The sequence below is a fragment of the Molossus molossus genome, unplaced genomic scaffold (genome assembly GCF_014108415.1).
Source record: "Molossus molossus isolate mMolMol1 unplaced genomic scaffold, mMolMol1.p scaffold_m16_p_13, whole genome shotgun sequence".
NCBI lineage: Eukaryota > Metazoa > Chordata > Mammalia > Chiroptera > Molossidae > Molossus > Molossus molossus.
In genome coordinates, this window is record NW_023425348.1 from 45,176,526 (window position 1) to 45,196,513 (window position 19,988).

A 19,988-nucleotide genomic window follows, 5' to 3' on the forward strand; every position below is an offset into this window, starting at 1 on the left:
TGGGCTGCTGCTGCTTCCTCCCTGATGGGTTAAAAGTAGCTGACTAGTGCTGCTGAGTCCCAGTTGAAGGGGAAAAGCCTTAAGTTAACAACGGTGCTTTGGATGATGGAATCCAAGCAATACAGGGCCCATTCTGGTACCTCAGGTCTTTACAAAAGTGGCAACTTGCCTTGGTGTGTTCAGTGGTTAGAGAATTGGCCCTCACACCCAAGGGTTGCAGGTTTGATTACTGGTCAGGGGCACATAACTGTTGCATATTTGTTGCCCAGCCCTTGGGGCACCTGTGGAAGCAACCAATGATTTTGCCTATCACATCAATGTTTCTCCTCCTCTCCCTCCCCCATGCTTTCTACTGTTTAAAAGTCAATGGAAAATGTCCTCAGGTGTGGATTAACAACAAAATGTGGCCACTTAGTCTGTCATATTAGACCTAACCCAGACTCAGAGAGTGGGATCTTTCTCTTGGCATCCTGGCGCAGAAGAGGTGCACAACTCTGCTAACTGATGGGAGGCAGGTGTGTGCACAAGCCGGGCTGGGCCTGGAGGCTGGGAGCTCCTGCAGGCCACGTGGGCAGTTCTGTGACTGAAATCCGAGCAAGTTCACCAAGCACTTTCACACCAATCACTGTCCTCGCAAGTAGACAGAGGGGTTGTGAGCTCTGCTTTACTGATTGGCAGTATCATCCAAGGACTCAGTGACTTGGCTGGGAGCAGAACCCAGGTTTCCCGCCTCCCAGGCCACCCTGCCTAGATGGGGCCTAGGACCCACTCACTGCACAGGCCAGAGAGTTGAGGCTGGTAAGGTAGAAACCAAAGCTATTTCTAGTGCTCGTGTCCTTTCTGCAGCTTCTAAGCAGAGTGAGTCTGTGGGAAGTAGCCTTGGAGATTCTGATGACAACTTTACCACTGAGCCATGTGTCACCTGAGACAAGTATATTCTTGGGTTTCAGTTTTCCTGGGTGCAATGTGACCATATCACTCTAAATTTTTTTTTTAATCCTCATCTGAGGACATTTTTTGCATTTATCTTGAAGAGAGAGAGAGAGAGAGAGATTGAGTGGTTGCTGCCCACACAACCCCAACCAGGGCCCGGGACAAACTGCAACCAAGGTGCGTGGCCCCTAAGCGGGAACCGAACCCAGGCCTCTCTGGTCCACGGGCCTATGCTCTAACCGCTGAACCAAACCGGCCAGGGCCCATATCACACTCTAGAGAATGCCCCCTCTAAAGATCAGGTGTGGCCCTGGCCGGTTTTGCTCAGCAGTTAGAGCATGGGCCTGTGGTCCAGAAAGACCCAGGTTCAGTTCCTGCTAAGGGCACGTACCTCGGTTGCAGTTTGTCCCCGGCCCTGGTTGGGTCGTGTGGGTGGCAACGACTCAATGTGTCTCTCTCATGTAGATGTTTCTCTCTCTCTCTCCCTCCCTCCCACTCCATCAACAAAATATCGAAAAATGTTGGGTGAGGATAAAATAAATAAATAAAGATCAGGTGTGGAGAAAGCAGAGCTGAGGACCCTCAGGCTACACAGCACTGCCCCAGGCTTAAGGTGGGAGCAGAGGCTCTGAACCCTCAGGGACCCAGCCACGCCCACAAAGCCAGGACAGGGACCCACCTCCTCCATTTTCCTCTGCTCCACAAGAAGGGCTATATGAAGCTTCTCTCCCCACAACACACTGTCTCCTGGGTGTCACAGGAGGATAGGAAATAAATCTTTATTGTGTCAGTTTAAAAGTCCCATGCCATCCCCTCATCATGTCACATCTGTGCAGTGGGGTGGCTCCCCTGAGGCTCTGGGAGGTAGGCATGGGGAAGGCCCAGCAAGCCTTCTCTGACCCCGCTCTGGCCCCCAGCCCACCAGTTATGTCAGCAGTGCCTGGCGCAGCATCTGCTTCTTTTGGGGTGTTAGGCGGGTGGGGAACTGGATGTCGAAGAAGATGTATAGGTCCCCCTTCTTGGTGGGGTCCTCAGGCAACGGCATACCCTCACCTGGCACCTTCTTGTAGTACTTAGGACTGCGGGAGGGTGAAAGAAGGGAGTTTAGAGGGCACCCCGGAGCAGCACCTCACAGATCTCATGCCACCCCTGCTCATGTCACCTCAGGCACAGGACAGTCACCACACCTTCCACCATGGATGGCTTTCTTCAGCCAGAACTGGGTGGGAGGAGAGAGGAGATTGGCTTGTTCCAGATAGTTTGCTCCCTAGGAACCCACTTACATTGCGTCTCTGGTGGCGTATTCCAGGAATCTCGTTTTAGGGATGGAAAACTGGACAAGCAAGGAAGGAAAGAGCAGACCCTGGAGTGGTGGGGAGTGCTGGGCTGCCGAGCAGAGCTTCCCATGCAGAGGGCCTTCCTTGGAAAGGGCTCCGAACTCAGAGCTTTTGGAGGATGGAGATGAAGGCAGCAAGGATTGCCTACCACTGGGGCTGCTAGCCTCTACAGGGGCTTTGTGGAAGTTAGGAAAAGGCACTGCAGTTGGGTGAATGCAGCCCACAGCTCTGGCAGAGTAAAAGCTGGGTTTTAGTCCTCTCTCGCCCCCTTGTGCTCCGTGCAACCCCAACAGCTGTTCTAGGCCCAGCCGGCCCTTCTGCCTATGGGGGCCCAAGCAGATGGACTCACTGGATGATGTCATTGATGGGGATGTTGAGCAGACGGTCATCTAGGGTCTTCACCTCCACAGTGCAGCAGGTCAGAGCCTAGGGGATATTAAAGCCAAAGGCAGAGTAGAGAAGGTCCCTCTGGCCATTCTGTTTACAAGGCACTTTATGATCTTTCTTAGTACCAGGTCCTGAGCCATGGCTGGACCTCAGGGAGACGAAGGAATAATCAAGGACTAACAGGTGAGTGATCCAGGCAGTTACCTGCCCTCAAGGAGTCCACAGTCTGGGAGGTAAGACTGATGTTGATATATGTTATGATAGAGGGAAGTAAAGGGGTCGGTGGGAACCAAGGAGAGCCCCAAACATTCTGGGGTTAACAGAAGGGCTACACAGTGCTGGTCGCAGTTGATGAGGGCCTATAAGGGTGAGGAGGAGCTAGCCCGTTAGACAAGGTGGGTAGATAGCACTCCAGGCAGGGGCCAGAATAAACAAGGGAATGAAAGTGTGAAAATGTACCAAATGGACAGGAGCTCTAAGTAGCATGGTGGCTGGAAGGCAGGGGATGAGGTCAGCAGGGGCCAGATTGCAGAGGGCCTCACATGCCATGTGAAAATGTTCAGACAGGAGTGTGGCACTGTCAGATGAGTGTGTGGAAAGACCACTGTGGGCAAGAGCCTGGAGGAGATGAGCAGGGGGCAGGCGGGCCTCTCTCTCTGAGACTGCTGCTCAGACCCAGACAGTGGGGATGAACAGAAGTGGACCAGATGGAGAGGATTTGGAGGTGGAATTCACAGGACTTAGTGAATGACTAAGGTGGCGTGGGGGAGGAGAGGCAAAGTCTAGGCTGGTGCCCAGCTTCTTTTGTGGGTTGTAAGGGTGTGGAGGGGCCACTCACTCTCTGGAGTGAAGACAGCGAAAGATTCCTTATGGCACTCACCACATTCTGAAGGCCTGCTTGCCTGGGGCCTCCCAGGGGGCAGGAGGAGCTCACTCTGATCTGCCCACCCCCTGATCTTCCACTCTGACCACTCACCTTGCCCAAGGGGATGGGGTACACGAAAAAAAGGTTGTCATTCTCCCTGCGGAAGCGAGGGTGTAGCTTCTCCTTTACGATGAAGATGATGTCAGCTGGGATGATGTTGGGGCCCTGGGCAGGGGAGGCCAAGAGGGGACAGCAGTAATTGGCTGTGTGACTTTGGCCAAGTTCCTGCCTCTACTGGTCTCCATGTCTTCATCTGAACAATGAGGAGATTAGACAAGGTTTTCTGGACAGACCCTTTTAGCTTGACTCCATAGCCTCTCCTCTGAGAAGACTACCGGATAAATCCTGTGCCCCCAACCCATTCCTTCTCCTCTACTGAGCATGCCCAAATAGCTGCACTCAGCTGAAGGGAGACAGAGGCTTCCTTAAATGGTGAGTGGAACACTGAGCTGGGTGTGCTGCAAAGTCTCTGTCCTGCCAAGTCTCATTAAGTCACCAAAACTCTGCTGAGGTCTCTTCTGGGCACTGGGGACAAAGAAATCAGACTGGTCCCTATGCCAAGGAGCTCCCAGTCTAGAGGGGTAAACAGACACAGTGAATCCTCAGCATGTTCAACACTGAGGCAGGAACTCAGATTGGTGCTGACTCAGGTGGGGAGGCCAGGAAGGTTGCCTAGAGGGGGATCATTGTAGGTGGGTGTTGAAGGGGTCTTTTTGGAAGTAAATGTTTTACAGGTGAGAAAGAGGGTAAGAAGTATTGGCAGAGAGGTTTCTCTATTGGCTCTGAAGGTACCATCACTGCCTTGGACAATAATTTTATATTTTTATTTAATAAGTATTTTAAATTATTTATAAGTAGTTTCTGAGTAGTTTCTATAGTTGGACTTTGCTCAGAGAAACACTGAAGAAAATCTAGCACTAGAGTTAGGACTGGGTCTCCTTCAGCCCTTGTGCTCTTGCCTTGGGCAAGGCCCTCCCTCTCTGGACCTCACTTTCCTACTCTGCAAAATGGGGAGAAGCCCTGGGCTGCCCACTCACAGAGGTGTGGTGAGGCTCTGTCCCATGGAAGGGATATTAGGGATCATCTCACCCACTGTGCAGACTGGTCTCCCTGGCAGACCAGGGCTCACAGGGGCAGGAAAAAGCATAGCCTCCTCCCCCCTCAGACTTCCCACCACCTGAGCCCAGGTAACCGACCCTAGGACTGACCTTAATCAGCTTCCCTTCCTCTCACCTGGTCACCTTCCTTCTCAAAGGTGATCCGTGTGCCCTGCCTCCAACCAGGCTTCACATCAATTGTGAGGATCTTGTCCTTGATGGTAGAGGAGTACCCGTCCTCGTTCAGCACCTGCAGCACGGTGGTGCGGGGAGGGTTGCTCAGGGTTTCCCAAGATGAAAGGAACCCCGAAGGATCTGTGCTCAGGCTCAATCCTCGCAATGGGGAGAAGCTGCCCTGTGCCATTCCCACGCCCACCCGTTTCACCAGAACTAAGAACTTCAGAATCCAGGGTGGCAGGGCAATGTTATGGGGTCGGGGCCTGAGATGCAAAGCAGTCACCATGAGTGGATCAAGCCCACAACTCCAGCCCTAGAAATCACATGGCCCTGGCCACTAACATGCACGGTAAACATGTACTCGGTTCCTCTCTCCCACCCCAGAGGATGACACAGAGGTCAACATATCTGAGCCTCACCAGAAGCATTCCTCTATTTTGTCATCCATCCATTCCCCAATCACATGCCCAAATGGGTGCCATCTGTGGAAAGCATGATCCTACTTGGCATCTCCTCTGCTGGGCAAAATTGTTTGAGGGAACCTTGTTCGTGTGCTAGCACAGGACTAGGCCATGGGATTGAGTCACCAAAACTGAGCCAGTCCCCTCAGGGACTCTCTCAGCCCACCCTCAATTCCCACACTGCTTTCTTACTCATGGGTCATACCCCCGTTGAAATCCTGAGGGTGTGGTCTGGTAACACTCAGAGGGCAGAATCACAGTTTTAGCTCTTTCCATTTGTAGCCCATAGGGATGTGGCTGAACTGAGAAGGGAAAAATCCTGTCCCAAAGAGCAATGTTGCAGAGCAAATTCCTACACTAGGAAAGAACCAGGCGAATGCTCCCAACTGTCCCTTCCAAACTTCGGATTCTAGAATTCTGCAGTGCTAGGTCTCCAAGTCTGAGGCTGCATGATTCTCATACCTGAGCTTTCTAGTTAGAGTCAGGGTGACTGTTAGGGTTGGAGGGAACAGATGATGGCACCCAGTAGGAGCAAGCCAAGTACTCACCCTGCGGGAGATCTTTATTTTCTTGGTGCAGCCGAAAAATAAGTCCTCCAGGGATAGGTAGAGGTCTCTTTCAATTGGAAGGTCCTGTTTCCTGACCCCTCGGCCCCGGAGCCCCCCAAAGTTCAAATCCACCTCATATCCTTCTGCATCAAAAAACTCTGCAGGAGGTGGGGAGAAGAGAGGAATAAGAGAATTGTGTCTAGAGACTTGGGTTGATAGAAATTCCCCCACCCCAAGGGTAATACCCAGCATCCCATTCCCATCTTGAAGACTCAGATTTGGGCCAAGAAGCTGTCCTCAACTGCAGATCCACTGATTATCATTTCTTGCCACTCCTCATTGCTTCATGCCCACTTTGGACACCCCTCACTTTCCCAACTTCCTTCCCCCACAACTTGGGGAAGTACCCCCCAAATCTGTCTGCCTCAGGAGAAAAGAACCCTCTAGTGGCAGCACTTGGTAGTGCCAGAAATGACTCATGTTCATTTTTGGGGGGAGGGTCCTCCCTACCCTTCTCCAGGCTACACTCCCCGTCACTGTCCAGCCCAGCCCAAGACCACTAAAACCCCCCAGACTCAAGTTTCTATAAAGTCAGCAGCTGAGACGGGGGAGGGGGAGGGCTGGTCCCTAACAAATTTGAGAAGTCACCAGCATATCCCCAACTCTTTCCTCAACTCTTTTCGCCTTTGCTAGGATCGATACTCATAACCCCTCTTAAAAAAAATTTTTTTTTAATTTATTTTAGAGAGAGGAAGGGGGAGAGAGAGAGAGAGATAGAAACATCGATGAGAGAGAACATCGACTGGCCACCTCCTGCATGCCCCCCACTGGGGATTTGGCTCACAACATGGGCATGTGCCCTGACCAGAAATCGAACTGGCAACCTCTTGGTGCATGGGTCGATGCTCAACCACTGAGCCACACCAACTGGGCTAGACTCATAACCCCTCTTGATGCCCTGCCCTTCCATCCTAGTAGAGAGAGAGAGCCCCTGTCCCTTGATGTTCTGTGAAATCGTTTGGGCATTAGTTTTTGTCTGTGATATGGAGTAATAATGCTTGACCTGCCTTCCACCATTAGGATTAGATAACAAGAAGATGAAGAAGAGCTAGAATTTGCTGAGAGCTTACTATGCATCAGGTGATGTTTTTAGTTTTTATGTTATTATCTCATTGGCTCAGAGGCCAAGCAAAATGCTTCCAGTCCCACAGGTGGTAAGTAGTAGAGTTGGGACTGGTCCATGATTTGACTACAGCACCTGTGCCCTTAACCACTACACTATATTGCCAGGTGTGAAGCCCTTTGTAAACTGTAGAGTCAGAAGCCACTACCATGACAAGATTTTCTGTACTCTGCCTCTCATGTTAGTGCCATGGAATGAACTTCACAAGCTACAAGGACATGATGACCTTAGGCTGGGGAGGGCAAGGTGGCATCACACTATGTCCCCCTAAGATGTGATGGGTAATCAAGAGGCCTGTGAATTACCTGGTCTCTTGCATTGCTAAATTCATTTGTTCACCAAGTACTTATGGTGTGCCAGGTCTTACACATCCCAATAGCCAGGTCACAGGAAGCCCAGCCCCTGACTCTGCAGGGAGATGAGATACAAGAACCCCCAGTGTGAAGCACCACAGCAGAATAGCCCCTGAGCACTGCCTGAAGGACCCCCAAACCCTGAGCTTGGCTTCCCCTGATGAGCAAAGCCCTCTCTTCCATGCACCCCTCACTGGGAGAGACCGGTCCACTGTTTGGCCTTTTTCTGACTATAAAGTCCATTTTCATAAACATTATCTCATTTGATAATGGCCTGTGAGCAATGGACTATTACAGCCACTTAATGGTGAGGAAGCTGAGGTTTCAGAGAGGTGAAGAGATTTGCACAGCTCATAAGTGGCAGTGCATAGATTTAAAACAGGCCATCTGAATCCAAGTCTCTTGCTTTTCCAAGTCTCACAGGGATTTTTTTTTTTATCCTCACCGGAGGACATTTTCTATTTTTGTTCAGATAGATTGGGAGGGAGAGAGAAGAAAAGAGAGAGAGAGAGAGAGAGAGAGAGAGAGAGAGAGAAACATCGACATGAAAGGGACACATTGGGTGGCTGCCTCCCGCATGACCCCAACCAGGGCCAGGGACAAATCGCAACTGAGGTACGTGACCTTGGCCGGAATCAAACCCGTAACTCATTGGTCTGTGGGCTGATGCTCTTACCACTGAGCCAAACCGGCCAGGGAGAGAGAGAACTTTTTTAAATGCATAGAGGCTGTAATATAGCCAGGAAGAAGGGGCTGGGGGGGAGCCAGACAGTGAAAATCTAGACTGTCTTGAGTTGCATAACTGGAGCCAGGAAGACAGTTTTGAAGGTTTGTTGTCCTTGCAAGATGATTCTGAGCCTCAAAAATCAACTCTTTGTTAGTCTGTCTGGCACCTGGGATCACCCATTCACCCCTGGACTCATCTGACAACACACACCTGTACAATGAAATCTTATGCAGCCATAAAAATGAATAATGTGAATCTGTATATAATGTATAATAAAATAAGTGAAAAAATAGTGTGTACAATGTGGTCCCATTTCCTTAATGAAATAAAAGGCTTATGTAAAAATAAAACAATATGCTCACAAATGCATAGATTTCTGGAATAATACATACAATGTTAACGGAGAGTGACTGCTTCTGGGAAAAGAATGGAAGGCTGGAATTTATTTCTTCTTCAATCAATTATTTCTTTAGCATGTTACATATATGTGTGAATTTTTTTAAAAAACTACTCAAAGAAAAGAATCTTTACAGCTACAATCAAGGCAAGGGGGTAGGTAGAACCTCTTACCACCAAAGGGGTTGTCTCCTCCGAAGAACTCATGGAAAACCTTTTCAGGATTGCCGTGGAAGACATAACCATGGGTCCATGGGATCTGGGACCCAAACTCCTGAGGAATCCCGCCCTTCAGACCCTCTTCTCCAAACTTGTCATAGATGGCTCTCTTCACAGCTGTAGGTATATGCCACCTTGAGGATATTTGCCATCTCAGCCTTGGGGGCTAGGATGGCTGGAAAACTGGGAAGAAGGAGGGTATGGGGAAGAGCATAGGGCAAAAGCAGTCTTGTTTCTAAAGTGTCTGCTGTCTGGCAGTCCTTGGGAGGAGACCCTAGAAGTTAGGGGTTGAATTTCATTGTGGGTGGACCTACGTGTGGCCCCCCCAGGAGAGATAGGAAAGACTAAGACTTTCTGGGGAGGGTTGGGGATCGGAGTCAAAACAGAGAGACTAAGGGTCAGGCTATCCTTCTGGGGTTTAGCTTAACCCATCATAGCTGCTATTTTATCTGGAGTAAATAGAATTCTAGAATCTTGAAATTTTAGAATCTAATGATTCTGGAGCCTCTAAATTCTAGAGCTTTGAAACCCTAGAGTCTAAAGTCCTGAAAGTTGGGGCTGGAAAACCCAGTGGTCTGGCCATTCTACTGTACAGAACGCCAATCACAGCCTCCAGGACAAGCCCTTTGGGAAACCCATGTAGGCAGGAGTGCGACATCACTTCCTCCACTCTTCTGGTTTCCATAGCAGAAAAATGTCCCAATTACTGGCCTCTCTCTGCCCTTCTATATGCTTGCTGTCCTTAGGGAAATGGAGATTTAGCTACTTTGTGAATCTGGGAAGAATAATGTCCTGCTCTGATGAGACATCAGCTTGATCTGGGGCTCTCCACGCCACGTCCCCCACCTCAGCTTGTATCTACTAAGAAAGGCAATTCTTCATTCTCTTCTTTCTCAGTTTATTTCCATTCTGCTTACCGTATTTGGGGCCCCTCCGAAAGCCCAACACTCAGAGACTTAAGGAATGATCTTAATGGAGAGGTGGGACAGAGGAGAGGTCCTGGAGTCACTCCTCCAGGCTCCACCCCAGTCACTCACGGTCACTCAGCACATCGTAGGCCTCTGCTATTTGCTTGAATATCTCTGCTGAGCCTGGCTCATTGGACTTCAGTGGGTGGTTCTTAAGGGCAAGTTTCCGGTACCTAGAGGAGGGAGGATTAATACAAGTCATAGCAGCTGCCATGTTCCTGAGTGCAGACCATGTTTCCCAGCTGGCTCTGCTATCTATTGCCTGGTGGCCTTTCAGAGCTTTGATGTGCCCAGCTCTAAAGCAGGGCTGTGGTGGCCAGGGAGGCATATTTCTCAGACTCCCTTGAAGAGAACCCAGTGTAGGGAGCATAGTTGACTGACAGCCCCAGCAGCTGCCCTCCTGGACATTTGTGCTGAGGCTGTACCACCCCCACCCCACCCCAGCTGCTCCCAGTCAATGCCCAAGTGTGCTAGGGATATTAGTGCTGGCCCAACCCTGGAGAACACACCACTTCTCATCATGCAACCCCTGCTTGAGGACTCCCCATTAGCCTGGCGGAGATTTTCTTCAGACCACGCTACAGCCTTCCTTCCCCAACCCTTGTTTCCCGCTCTCCTTCCACAGGTGTCAGACCTGCTCTGTGGTCTGAAGGCTCTCCTTGCACACTCCTGCTCCCCTTTCACCCCACAGTACATTTTTTGCACATCTAATCCCATCTTGGTGTCTGAACTGACACACAGACTTCTTGGGAAGATTAGATAAAATGAGGTGTCAAAGGGCCCAGTAGAGAGGCACTCAGCACATGTCAGGTCCTTTCGCTGTCTCCTACCTCCGTGCTCATCTTCTCCCCACTTCTGTATCTGCCCAGTCCTGCGACTAGTGACGTGATTTCTACAGCGTCTGAGAATCTAGCATCAGTGTCCCAGGAGGAAAGAGGTGGCGTGAACTGCATGATTTGTAGAGAGTTTAATAAGGGACCACTCACCACTAAGTTGTTGGAAGTGGATGGGAAACCACAGGGACAGTGCAGTGCTCGAGGCCAGGAGCCCTGAGGCACTGCCTGAGTCTACAGGAGTAAGGGAGGGAGGTTACCTGAAGCCCCCCAGGGAGAGTGTACAGGCAGGGCCCTTGGCAGTAGCTGTGATGTTCAGTCAAGGGTCATAGCCAACCTGGAGACCCCCCACAGAAAGGGAACTGGGAATGAATACCCAGCACCACTCTTGTCCCTTCCAATCCCCTGCCTTGTGTTCTCTTCAGCAGATGCATGAGGGAGCCGGAGGGCCAGGAAGTCCATGGGAGCAGGTCAGATGAGTCAACCTCCAGAGCAGAGACCGGTTGTGGAAAGGGGGGAGAACAAAAGGGGCATCAGCTCAGTACCAATTTGACCCCACATGCCCTCCTCTGGGTCAGAGCACGGCTATAGCTCCTCTGCCTTGCTCACACTTCCTGGCGGGAGTCCCCAGAGCTCTGCTGCTTCTCTTCTCCACACGTTCTCATGGACAAGCTCGCCTACCCCACACCTTGAGTGCCATCTACTCGCTGATGACTCCTAAATCTCTGTCACAAACAGGTCCCTTCTCTGAACCCCCGACTCTGTATGCAGGTGCTCATTTGGTATCTTCTCCCCAACGTCCCACAGGCCCCACAGTGAGCCCAATCATGAACACATTTCCATTCCTTAATCCCGCCCCGCCCAAACCCAAGTTGTCCAGACACTACAGCCAGAAAGCTGAGCATTATCTTTGACTCCAAGTTTCCCTTTGCCCACTCCACCCCATCTCATTGTCACTAAGGCACGTTGGATTTTCCTTTGAACTAATGTTCCATTGCTGCCTCTTCATCCCCACAGCGACTGCAGAACCGTGTCTTCCAGTTTCTGAGTGCTGCCATGGGTTTGATCTCTCTTGTCAATTTAATGCTTCTAGACCTCCAGTCAAGATGGCATGTAGGTAAATATGTTACTCGCCTCCTCCAACCACCACATCAAAATTTCAACTAAACTACAAAACAAACATCTTTCAGAACCACCTGAAATCAAGCTGAATGGAAGTCCTACAACTACGGAATTAAAGAAGCAGCCACATGGAGACTGGTAGGAGGGGTGGAGGCGTGGACAGGCTGGTCCCACACCCATGTGTGGCAGATAAAAATCAGGAGGACACCTCAGCTGGGAAGGTCCTCCCTGAGGAGTGAGGGGTCTCTGTCCCACACCAGGCGCCCAGCTCAGGGTTCCAGTGCCAGGAAGAGAAGTCCCCATCACTTCTGGCTGTAAAACCAGCAGGAACTGAGGCTCAGGGAGGCTGAGGTGGCTGGAGCCCCAGGCAGCTCCTCTTAAAGGGCCTGTGCACAGATTTACTCAGACTCGCTCCCTCCAGGCTCCAGCATGGGGGAGGCAGCTTGAAAGGCACCAGAGACATACGGGAAGAACTGAGTTGTTTGGCATCGGGGTGAGAGCTGGAGAGGCAGCTTTCTCCCCGACAGACATGCTGGCAGAGGTTGTTGTGTCTTTGGTGAGCCCTTCACCCACAGGGCAAGCAGACAGCTGCCATATCCTGGACTCCAGCAACCTGGCTCACACTGTTTGCTTCACCCTGGTGATTCCCTGAGGCCCTGCCCCATCCAAATTTCAGGCCCACCCAAGCTGTTTCCAGTGGCTTTACTATAAGATTGGCCTGTCTTGGTTCCTGCTTCAGGTTTTCCTAAATTCTCTCAAATAAGCAGCATCTGGTCTCAGAGAGCCCCATACCTCTCATTAAGTGGCCCCAGGCCTGGCACTAGAAGCAGCCAGCCTTGGTTCAGTTTGGCTTTTCCTGGGCACCTCCAAGCCCAGCACAAGAAGCAGCCATCTTCAGATCACTTTGTAGCTTATGCCTGGTGGCCCAGGTAGAACACAAGCAGAGGCTGACCTTGCCCCAGAGCCAGCACACCCAGTGGACATCTTCAGACCACAGTGGAGCACTACTACCCAACCAACTCCACAAGTGACACACTCAAGGAGTGGACTTAGTGTGTACCAGAGCCCTGCTGAAGTAAGTCTTTCTCTGTGTGTTGGGCCTCTACACAGCTGATCCTCCAAGGTAGTCAGAGGCCTGTAGGCACAGCCACAACTGGCAGCTAATCAGCCTGAGTAATTCTCTCCCATTTACGTGCCAACAGCAATGAAGACTCCATTACAACAGAAGGGTGTACAGTCCACACGAGGGGTGCACCTCGAGGATATAACTAGGGTGATCAGGGAAGCTGTGCCACTGGACCCTACAGGACACCTACTACAATAGGCCACCCTATGAAGCCTAGGAGACATAGCAACTCTACCTAATATATAGAAACACACAGGGAGGCACCCAAAATGTGGAGACAAAGAAATATCTCAAATGAAAGAACAGCCCATCTCACTGGGACTGCTCCCAATTATAGGCAATGATTACTCTTACTGAGCTGGGTCTGCTGTCCTGCAACCCTATCCTGAGGACTGAGGGGTCCCCATCCCACACCAGGTGCCCCGCACAGAGTTCCAGTGCCAGGAAGAGAATCCCCATAACTTCTGGCTGGAAAAACCAGCAGGAACTGAGGCTCAGGGAAGCTGAAGCGGCTGGAGCCCCAGGCAGCTCCTTAAAGGGCCCGCGCACGGACTTATCGGACTCTCTCCCTCTAAGCTTGGAGGGGAGGCAGCTCGAGGGACGCCAGAGACATACAGGGAAGAACTGAGCTGTTTGGCACTGGAGCGAGGGCTGGAGAGGGGGCTTTCTCCTGGACAGACGTGCTGTCAGAGGCCTTTGTTCCTTTGGTGAGCCCTTCCCTGGGGCGGCAGACAGCCGCCATATCTGGGACTCCAGCAACCTGGCTCACACTGGTAGCCCCGCCCTGGTGATTCCCTGAGGCCCTGCCCCACCCAACTTTCAGGCCACCCAAGCTGTTGCCAGTTGCTTAACCATAGAATTGGCCTGTCTTGGATCCTGCTTCAGGTTTTCCTAAATCCTTTCAAACAAGCAGCATCTAGTCTCAGCTAGCCCCATACCTCTCATTAAGTAATACACTGAAACAAACACAGGGAGGCAGCCAAAATGAGGAGACAAAGAAACAGGTCCCAAATGAAAGAACAGAACAAAATCCCAGGGAAAAAAAACTAAGTGAAATGGAGTTAAGCAACCTAACAGATGCTGAGTTCAAAATACTGCTTATAAAGATGCTCAATGAACTTAGTGAGAACCTCAGTGAACTTAGTGAGGGCCTCAAGAGCATAAAAAAGGACCAGTCAGAAATTATGGATGCACAGTTAGAACTGAAGGAGGCATTAACTGAAATAAAGAATAATTTACACAGCTTCAATAATAGAGTACGTAAATCCAAGGAGCAAACCATCGATTTGGAATATAAGGAAGCAAAAAATGCCCAATCAGAACAGCAAAAAGAAAAAAGAATAAAAAAATAAATAAAAAAAATGAGGGTAGTGTAAGGAGCCTCTGGGACAACTTCAAGCGTGCCAACATTCGCATCTTGGGGGTGCCAGAAGGAGAAGAGTGAGAACAAGAAATCGAAAACCTGTTTGAAACAATAATGGCAGAAAACTTTCCTAACTTGGTGAAGGAAACAGACATACAAGTCCAGGAAGCACAGAGAGTCCCAAACAAGATGAACCCCAAGAGGCCCACACCAAGACACATCATCATCAAAATGCAAAAGGTTCAAGACAAAGAGAGAATCTTAAAAGCAGCAAGAGAAAGGGAGTTCCCATAAGGCTGTCAGCTGATTTCTCAAAAGAAACTTTGCAGGCCAGAAGGGAGTGGCAAGAAATACTGAGTGATGAAAAGCAAGAACCTACAACCAAGATTACTCTATCCTGCTAATCTGTCATTTAGAATCGATGGCCATATCAAGACTTTCCCAGACAAGAAAAATTTAAAGGAGTTTATCACCACCAAACCATTATTATATGAAATGATGAAGGGTCTTTTTGAAGAAAAAGATAAAATGTATGAACAAACAAAATGGCAATGAATACATATCTATCGACAATGGAATCTACAAACAAAATGAACAGGTAGAACAGAAACATTCTCATAGATACAGAGAACACTTTGTTGGTTGCCAGATGGGAGGGGGGTTGGAGGAATGGGTGAAAAAGGTGAAGAGATTAAGAAGTACAGCCCTGGCCAGTTTGGCTCAGCGGTTAGAGCGTCGGCCTGCGGTCCGGAGAGACCCGGGTTCGGTTCCCGCTAAGGGCACGTACCTCGGTTGCAGTTTGTCCCCGGCCCTGGTTGGTCGTGCAGGTGGCAGCCACTCGATGTGTCCCTTCACGTCGATGTTTCTCTCTCTCTCTCTCCCTCTCTCTCCCTCCCACTCTATCTGTACAAAAAAATGGAAAAATATCCTCGGGTGAGGATAAAAAAAAAAAAGAAGTACAAATTCATTGCTAGACTGACAAACCTCAAAGGGAAAGGGGTTGGGGGTGGGGGGAGAAATAAACCAAAGAACTTATATGCATATCCAATGGACACAGACAATAGTGTGGGAAAAGGCAGGAGTGGGGTGGGAGTGGGGAGGAGGGGGTCAATGGGGGAAAAATGTGGAACATCTGTAATACATTTTACATTCAACAATAGAGATTTAAATTAAAAAAATAAATTTATCTCTGCAGTAATATCACTCTCATTCACCTGCTTTCCTGAGTGGGAGAGGGGGTAGAGTCACAGCACCGATGTGGCAACCTACAGTGGTACTGAGAAGGTTAATTGCTGAGTGATTATGCATCATTGTTTGACTTTTCAAGGGGTAAATTCTAGGTACTCCTATGGAAGTGTGTTATATATGTGACGCATCCCTTAAGAGTTGTTGCAGGAGATAAGGATTCAGTACTGTTGTTTGAAACATATACCATTCTTTTAATCACTGTATGACATGGTTTCAGATGCAAATGATTGCTGGGCATTTTTATGTTCATTATCTCATATCCTATTTTAATACCATGACACACACACCCCTTTCTTAGAAAGAGATGCAAGAACTGAGGCTCAGAGAGATTCAGTACTTTGCCCATGTCACACAGCTAGCAGGTAGGAGAACCTGGATTCAGACCTAGGTCTTTCCAATGCTTAAGTTGTGCTTGTCTTTCTGGATTCCAACTGCCCTCTCTCTTAGTGATGTTTCCCTAGACAGGTCCCACTGGTCAATGAGCTGCTCTGAATGGTGGGTGACATGACACAGTGTCCTGAATTGTTCTTTGTTTCATGAATTGTGTCTTTTTTTTTATCCTCACCCGAGGAGATTTTTTTATATTTTGTTCAGATAGAGTGGGAGGGAGAGAGAGAAAGAGAGAAACATCGACGTGAAAGGGACACATTGAGTGGCTGCCACCCGCACGACCCAACCAGGGCCAGGGACAAACTGCAACCGAGGTACATGCCCTTAGCGGGAACCGAACCCGGGTCTCTCTGGACCGCAGGCTGACGCTCTAACCGCTGAGCCAAACCGGCCAGGGCAATGAATTGTGTCTTGTTTCTCCAATCACACTGTAGACTCTCTCCACATATGTCACTTAGATGCCCTACAGGACGTGGCCCATGGTAGGCAACTACAGCAGGCATGGTGTCTGATTACTGGCTCTGCTGTTTACTAGGCATGTGGCCTTGGGATAATAATGGCACCTCTCTCTCAGGGGTGTAGTGAAGATTAAGTGAAATAACGAAGGTTCTCAGAACAGCATCTGTACAATGCAATAAATGTAGCTAGTATCACTACCCAATCTTAATTGATTGAATTGTCCTAGATTCTCCCTTTACCCTCCAATTATCCAATTAACTGTCAAGTCTATTCTTTCCCCTCTTGCCAGCCCACTGCCCTACTTCAAGTTTCGTCTTTTGCCCTATCACGACAGCCTCTGAAGGGTCTCTCTCCTTCAAATATAAGCTTCCACATCACCCTGCTTCCCTTTTTGTAACTCTCATCACACTTGTGACTTAACATCTGTATTCACCAAAAAAATTAAGCTGCATCTCCGTCTGAGTCATATTTATTTCTCCTAACCCATTAGGTAATCACTCAATAAATATTTGTCCAAAAGTTTTGGGTTTTTGTTTATTTTTTTTCAGAAAAATATGCTGACTCCTGTCCTAGACTTTCTTAGAAATGGACCGTAAAATCCCCCAAGATTTGATGCAGTTTATTCAACATCAAAACTTCACGTGACAGTCAAAATAAAACTCGTAACATCCTTCTGGCCAGATCACTCTTCTGTTCACAATCCTTTGTTCTCCATAACATTCAGAATAAAGTTCAAATGTCTCCTTTGTCCCCATTTCATTGCTAGAAAAACCAGGCACCCAAGAGAGGAGACAGGGCATGGAGGGTAGAACCCTGACCCAGCCCAAAACTAGGATGTGAGCATGCAAGGAGCAAGAGAAGAAACAAGGTTTACTTTGCTTGTCCTAAGCCGTGCAGGAAAGCTCTATTTGAAAGACATGAAGGTGGGGCTTGCCCCAGCACATTCTTAAACCCAGCTCCTGTCCCAACTTACGCCTTCTTGATCTGGGAATCCTCTGAATTGTGAGTGACTTGGAGTATAGCATAATAATCCTGGCCCATGGCTGCCTGGCACTCAGTCTGTGGATAGTCCTGACTCCACCAGGGCTGTTAGTCTGCATTCCTTGGTTGCTCCTGACAACCACACAGGTGCACCCTGGGAGTTGTAGTCCTTGCCTAAGTAAACCACCTTCTCAGCTCTGCCTTTTGAGGAGTGAATGAAAGGACTGAGAGAACTGGGGCTGATTCTGTGACTCTGCTAAAGATCACTCAACTCAGAAACCTGAGGGTTAAGGAGAGTAACAATTAAGTTTTAATTAAGTTTTCAGAACAAATGCATTTAATGGCTTTTTTAAAATAAATTTTTATTTTAGTCCGGCTGGTGTGGCTCAGTGGTTGAGCATAGACCCCTGCACCAAGAGGTCACCGGCTCTGTTCCCGGTCAGGACACATGCCCAGGTTGTGGGCCCAATCCCCAGTAGGGGGCATGCAGGAGGCGGCCAATCGATGTTTCTATCTCCCTCTCACTTCCTCTCTCTCTCAAATCAATAAAGGAAAAAAAATTAAAAAAATAATAATAAAATAAAATAAATTTTTATTTTAGAAAGGTTTTAGGTTTTCAGGCAAGTTGTGAAGATAGTGGAGTTCTCAAACACCCCACACTCAGTTTCCCCCATTATTAACAACTTGCATAAGTTATTTGTACATTTGTCACAAATAATAACCAATATCAATACATCATTTATATCAGAAGTCCATTCTTTATTCAGATTTCCTAGTTTTTAATCTAATGCCTTTTTGTTCCAGGATCCCATCTAGATTCCACATTACATTTAGTTGTCATGTAGCTCCTCTGGACTACAGCTTTTCTCACACTTTCCTTGTTTTTAATGGTGCTGACAATTTAAGAAGTACTGGTCAGTTATTTTGGAGACTGTCTCTCAAGCTTGGGGTTCTGGAAGAAAGACCACAGTGGTAAAGTGCCATTCTCATCACATCAGATCAAAGGTACATACCACCAATACGACCTATCACTGGCGATGTTGACCATGATCACCTGCTGAGGTAGTTTGTCATGTTTCTCCACTGTAAGGTCACTTTTGTTTCCCCCTTTCTGGATTGTACATTTTGGTGGGAAGCCATTTTGAGGCCCACCCTTAGAGAGTGGAATGTCCTGCTCCACCCTGAGGGCAGCAGTGCACGCAGGAGAGAGAGAGAGAGAGAGAGAGAGAGAGAGAGAGAGAGAGAGAGAGAGAGAGAATAAGAATGATAAACAATAAAAAGTTAACAACTGGGAGATCTGGGTGGGGATACACTGAAATCCTTTGTATTATTCTTGAAACTTATTTGTAAGTTTGAAATTATTTCAAAATAAAAAGTAAATTAGAAAAAATATATAAAATATATCCACAGAGACTTATTCAAGAAAAAGAAACCTTTGCAAAGCTATTGTGAGGCCTGTGCTTGGCACAGAGCATTTGCTCAATAGCTGATGCTATTGCCAGCTTGAGAAAGAGGCACTTCCCACAAGAAGTCACAAGGGGGCATCTAAAACCAAGAAACAAGGTCTAGGACAGAGCTTTACTGGGCCTGCAGTGCTGTGGATGGGGGTTGTCCACCCTTCCTTACCCAGAATGCACCTCTCAACCCAAAAGAAAAAGCAAGCTTCGCCTGATGCAAACTGGGGATTAGTCCATTCACAGACGACAAGGCTTTCGGGCACCTGACAGCTGGCCTCTGCTCCTTCTCTTTGGGTGTGGATTTCACAGCAGCTCTCAAGGGTCACTACATCCATCACAACCAGAATATCAACTCTGGAGACCTATAAAAAGGGGCTCACAAATGATAGCAGTGAAGATTGAGTCCTGGAATGGGAACTCAGACACAGGTGCCGTATGATGAACTCAAGCCATATCCTGTCTCATCCTATTTACATTTTTTAAATCCTCACCTGAGGATATGTTTAGTGATTTGAGAGAGAAGGGAGGGAGAGAGTGAGAGAGAGACAGACATTGATCAACCACCTTCCATATACTCTATGACCAGGGCCTCATCCTATTTTCTTTCTGGTCCACACTTTCAGGCTTACACTTTCAAACCAACCAGCCAGGGCTTATCTTGTTTTCTTTTCTTTTCTTCTTCTTTTTTTTTAATCCTCAACCGAGGAGAGAGAGAAACATCGATGTGAAGGGACACATCGAGTGGCTGCCATCCGCACGACCAAGCAGGGCCGGGGACAAACTGCAACCGAGGTACGTGCCCTTAGCGGGAACCGAACCCGGGTCTCTCTGTACCGCAGGCCGACACTCCAACCGCTGAGCCAAACCGGCCAGGGCATTATCTTGTTTTCTTAATGCGACTTCTTAGAGTTACTCCTTGGATCTCCTAGAAATCAACGTTTGAGTTCTGGAATATGTCTCTTCAGATCACTTCTTAAGTGAAATAATTGTAGTCCCTGAAGTCCCGTGATCACATGCTGAGGTGGAAGGAACACAGGACTTTGAGACAGACTGAGCAAGGTCCAAACCAAGGCTCTGGTACTTAACTTCTTTAGCCTCAATTTCCTTATCTATGAAACAGGAATAATTTTATTTCCTTTTTTGACAGTTTTGTGAACAAAGTAGATTACCAGTATATACTCAATGAATTACAGTATTTCTTTTTATAAAAAAAATTTTTATCGATTTTTTTTAAGAGGGAGAGGGAGAAAAAAATCAATGAGAGAGAACATCGATTGGCCACCTCCTGCATGCCCCGC

The 19,988-nt window shown here is 48.5% G+C and overlaps 1 protein-coding gene across 1 annotated transcript; it reads right to left on the bottom strand.

Moving 5' to 3' along the window:
* Window positions 1-1,696: 1,696 nt before the first annotated feature.
* DNAJB13 (DnaJ heat shock protein family (Hsp40) member B13) lies at window positions 1,697-17,324 on the bottom strand. The gene is made up of 8 exons (XM_036258829.1): window positions 17,226-17,324; window positions 9,781-9,884; window positions 8,699-8,860; window positions 5,866-6,023; window positions 4,816-4,929; window positions 3,634-3,747; window positions 2,620-2,696; window positions 1,697-2,012 (listed from the first exon to the last, which is right to left on the bottom strand). The coding sequence occupies exons 1-8, from the start codon at window positions 17,291-17,293 to the stop codon at window positions 1,859-1,861; spliced, it is 951 nt and encodes a 316-aa protein (XP_036114722.1). The 5' UTR covers window positions 17,294-17,324; the 3' UTR covers window positions 1,697-1,858.
* Window positions 17,325-19,988: the final 2,664 nt, after the last annotated feature.

What these genes read in the sequence shown, in the direction of transcription:
- DNAJB13 (XM_036258829.1), bottom strand. Translation starts at nt 17,293, where the DNA reads ATGGGCCAGGATTATTATGCTATACTCCAAGTCACTCACAATTCAGAG. An exon ending in GATTCCCAGATCAAGAAGGC is followed by an intron (nt 9,885 to 17,225) that starts GTAAGTTGGGAC and finishes TCCCTCCTCTAG; the next exon opens with GTACCGGAAACTTGCCCTTA. An exon ending in CTACGATGTGCTGAGTGACC is followed by an intron (nt 8,861 to 9,780) that starts GTGAGTGACTGG and finishes ATATACCTACAG; the next exon opens with CTGTGAAGAGAGCCATCTAT.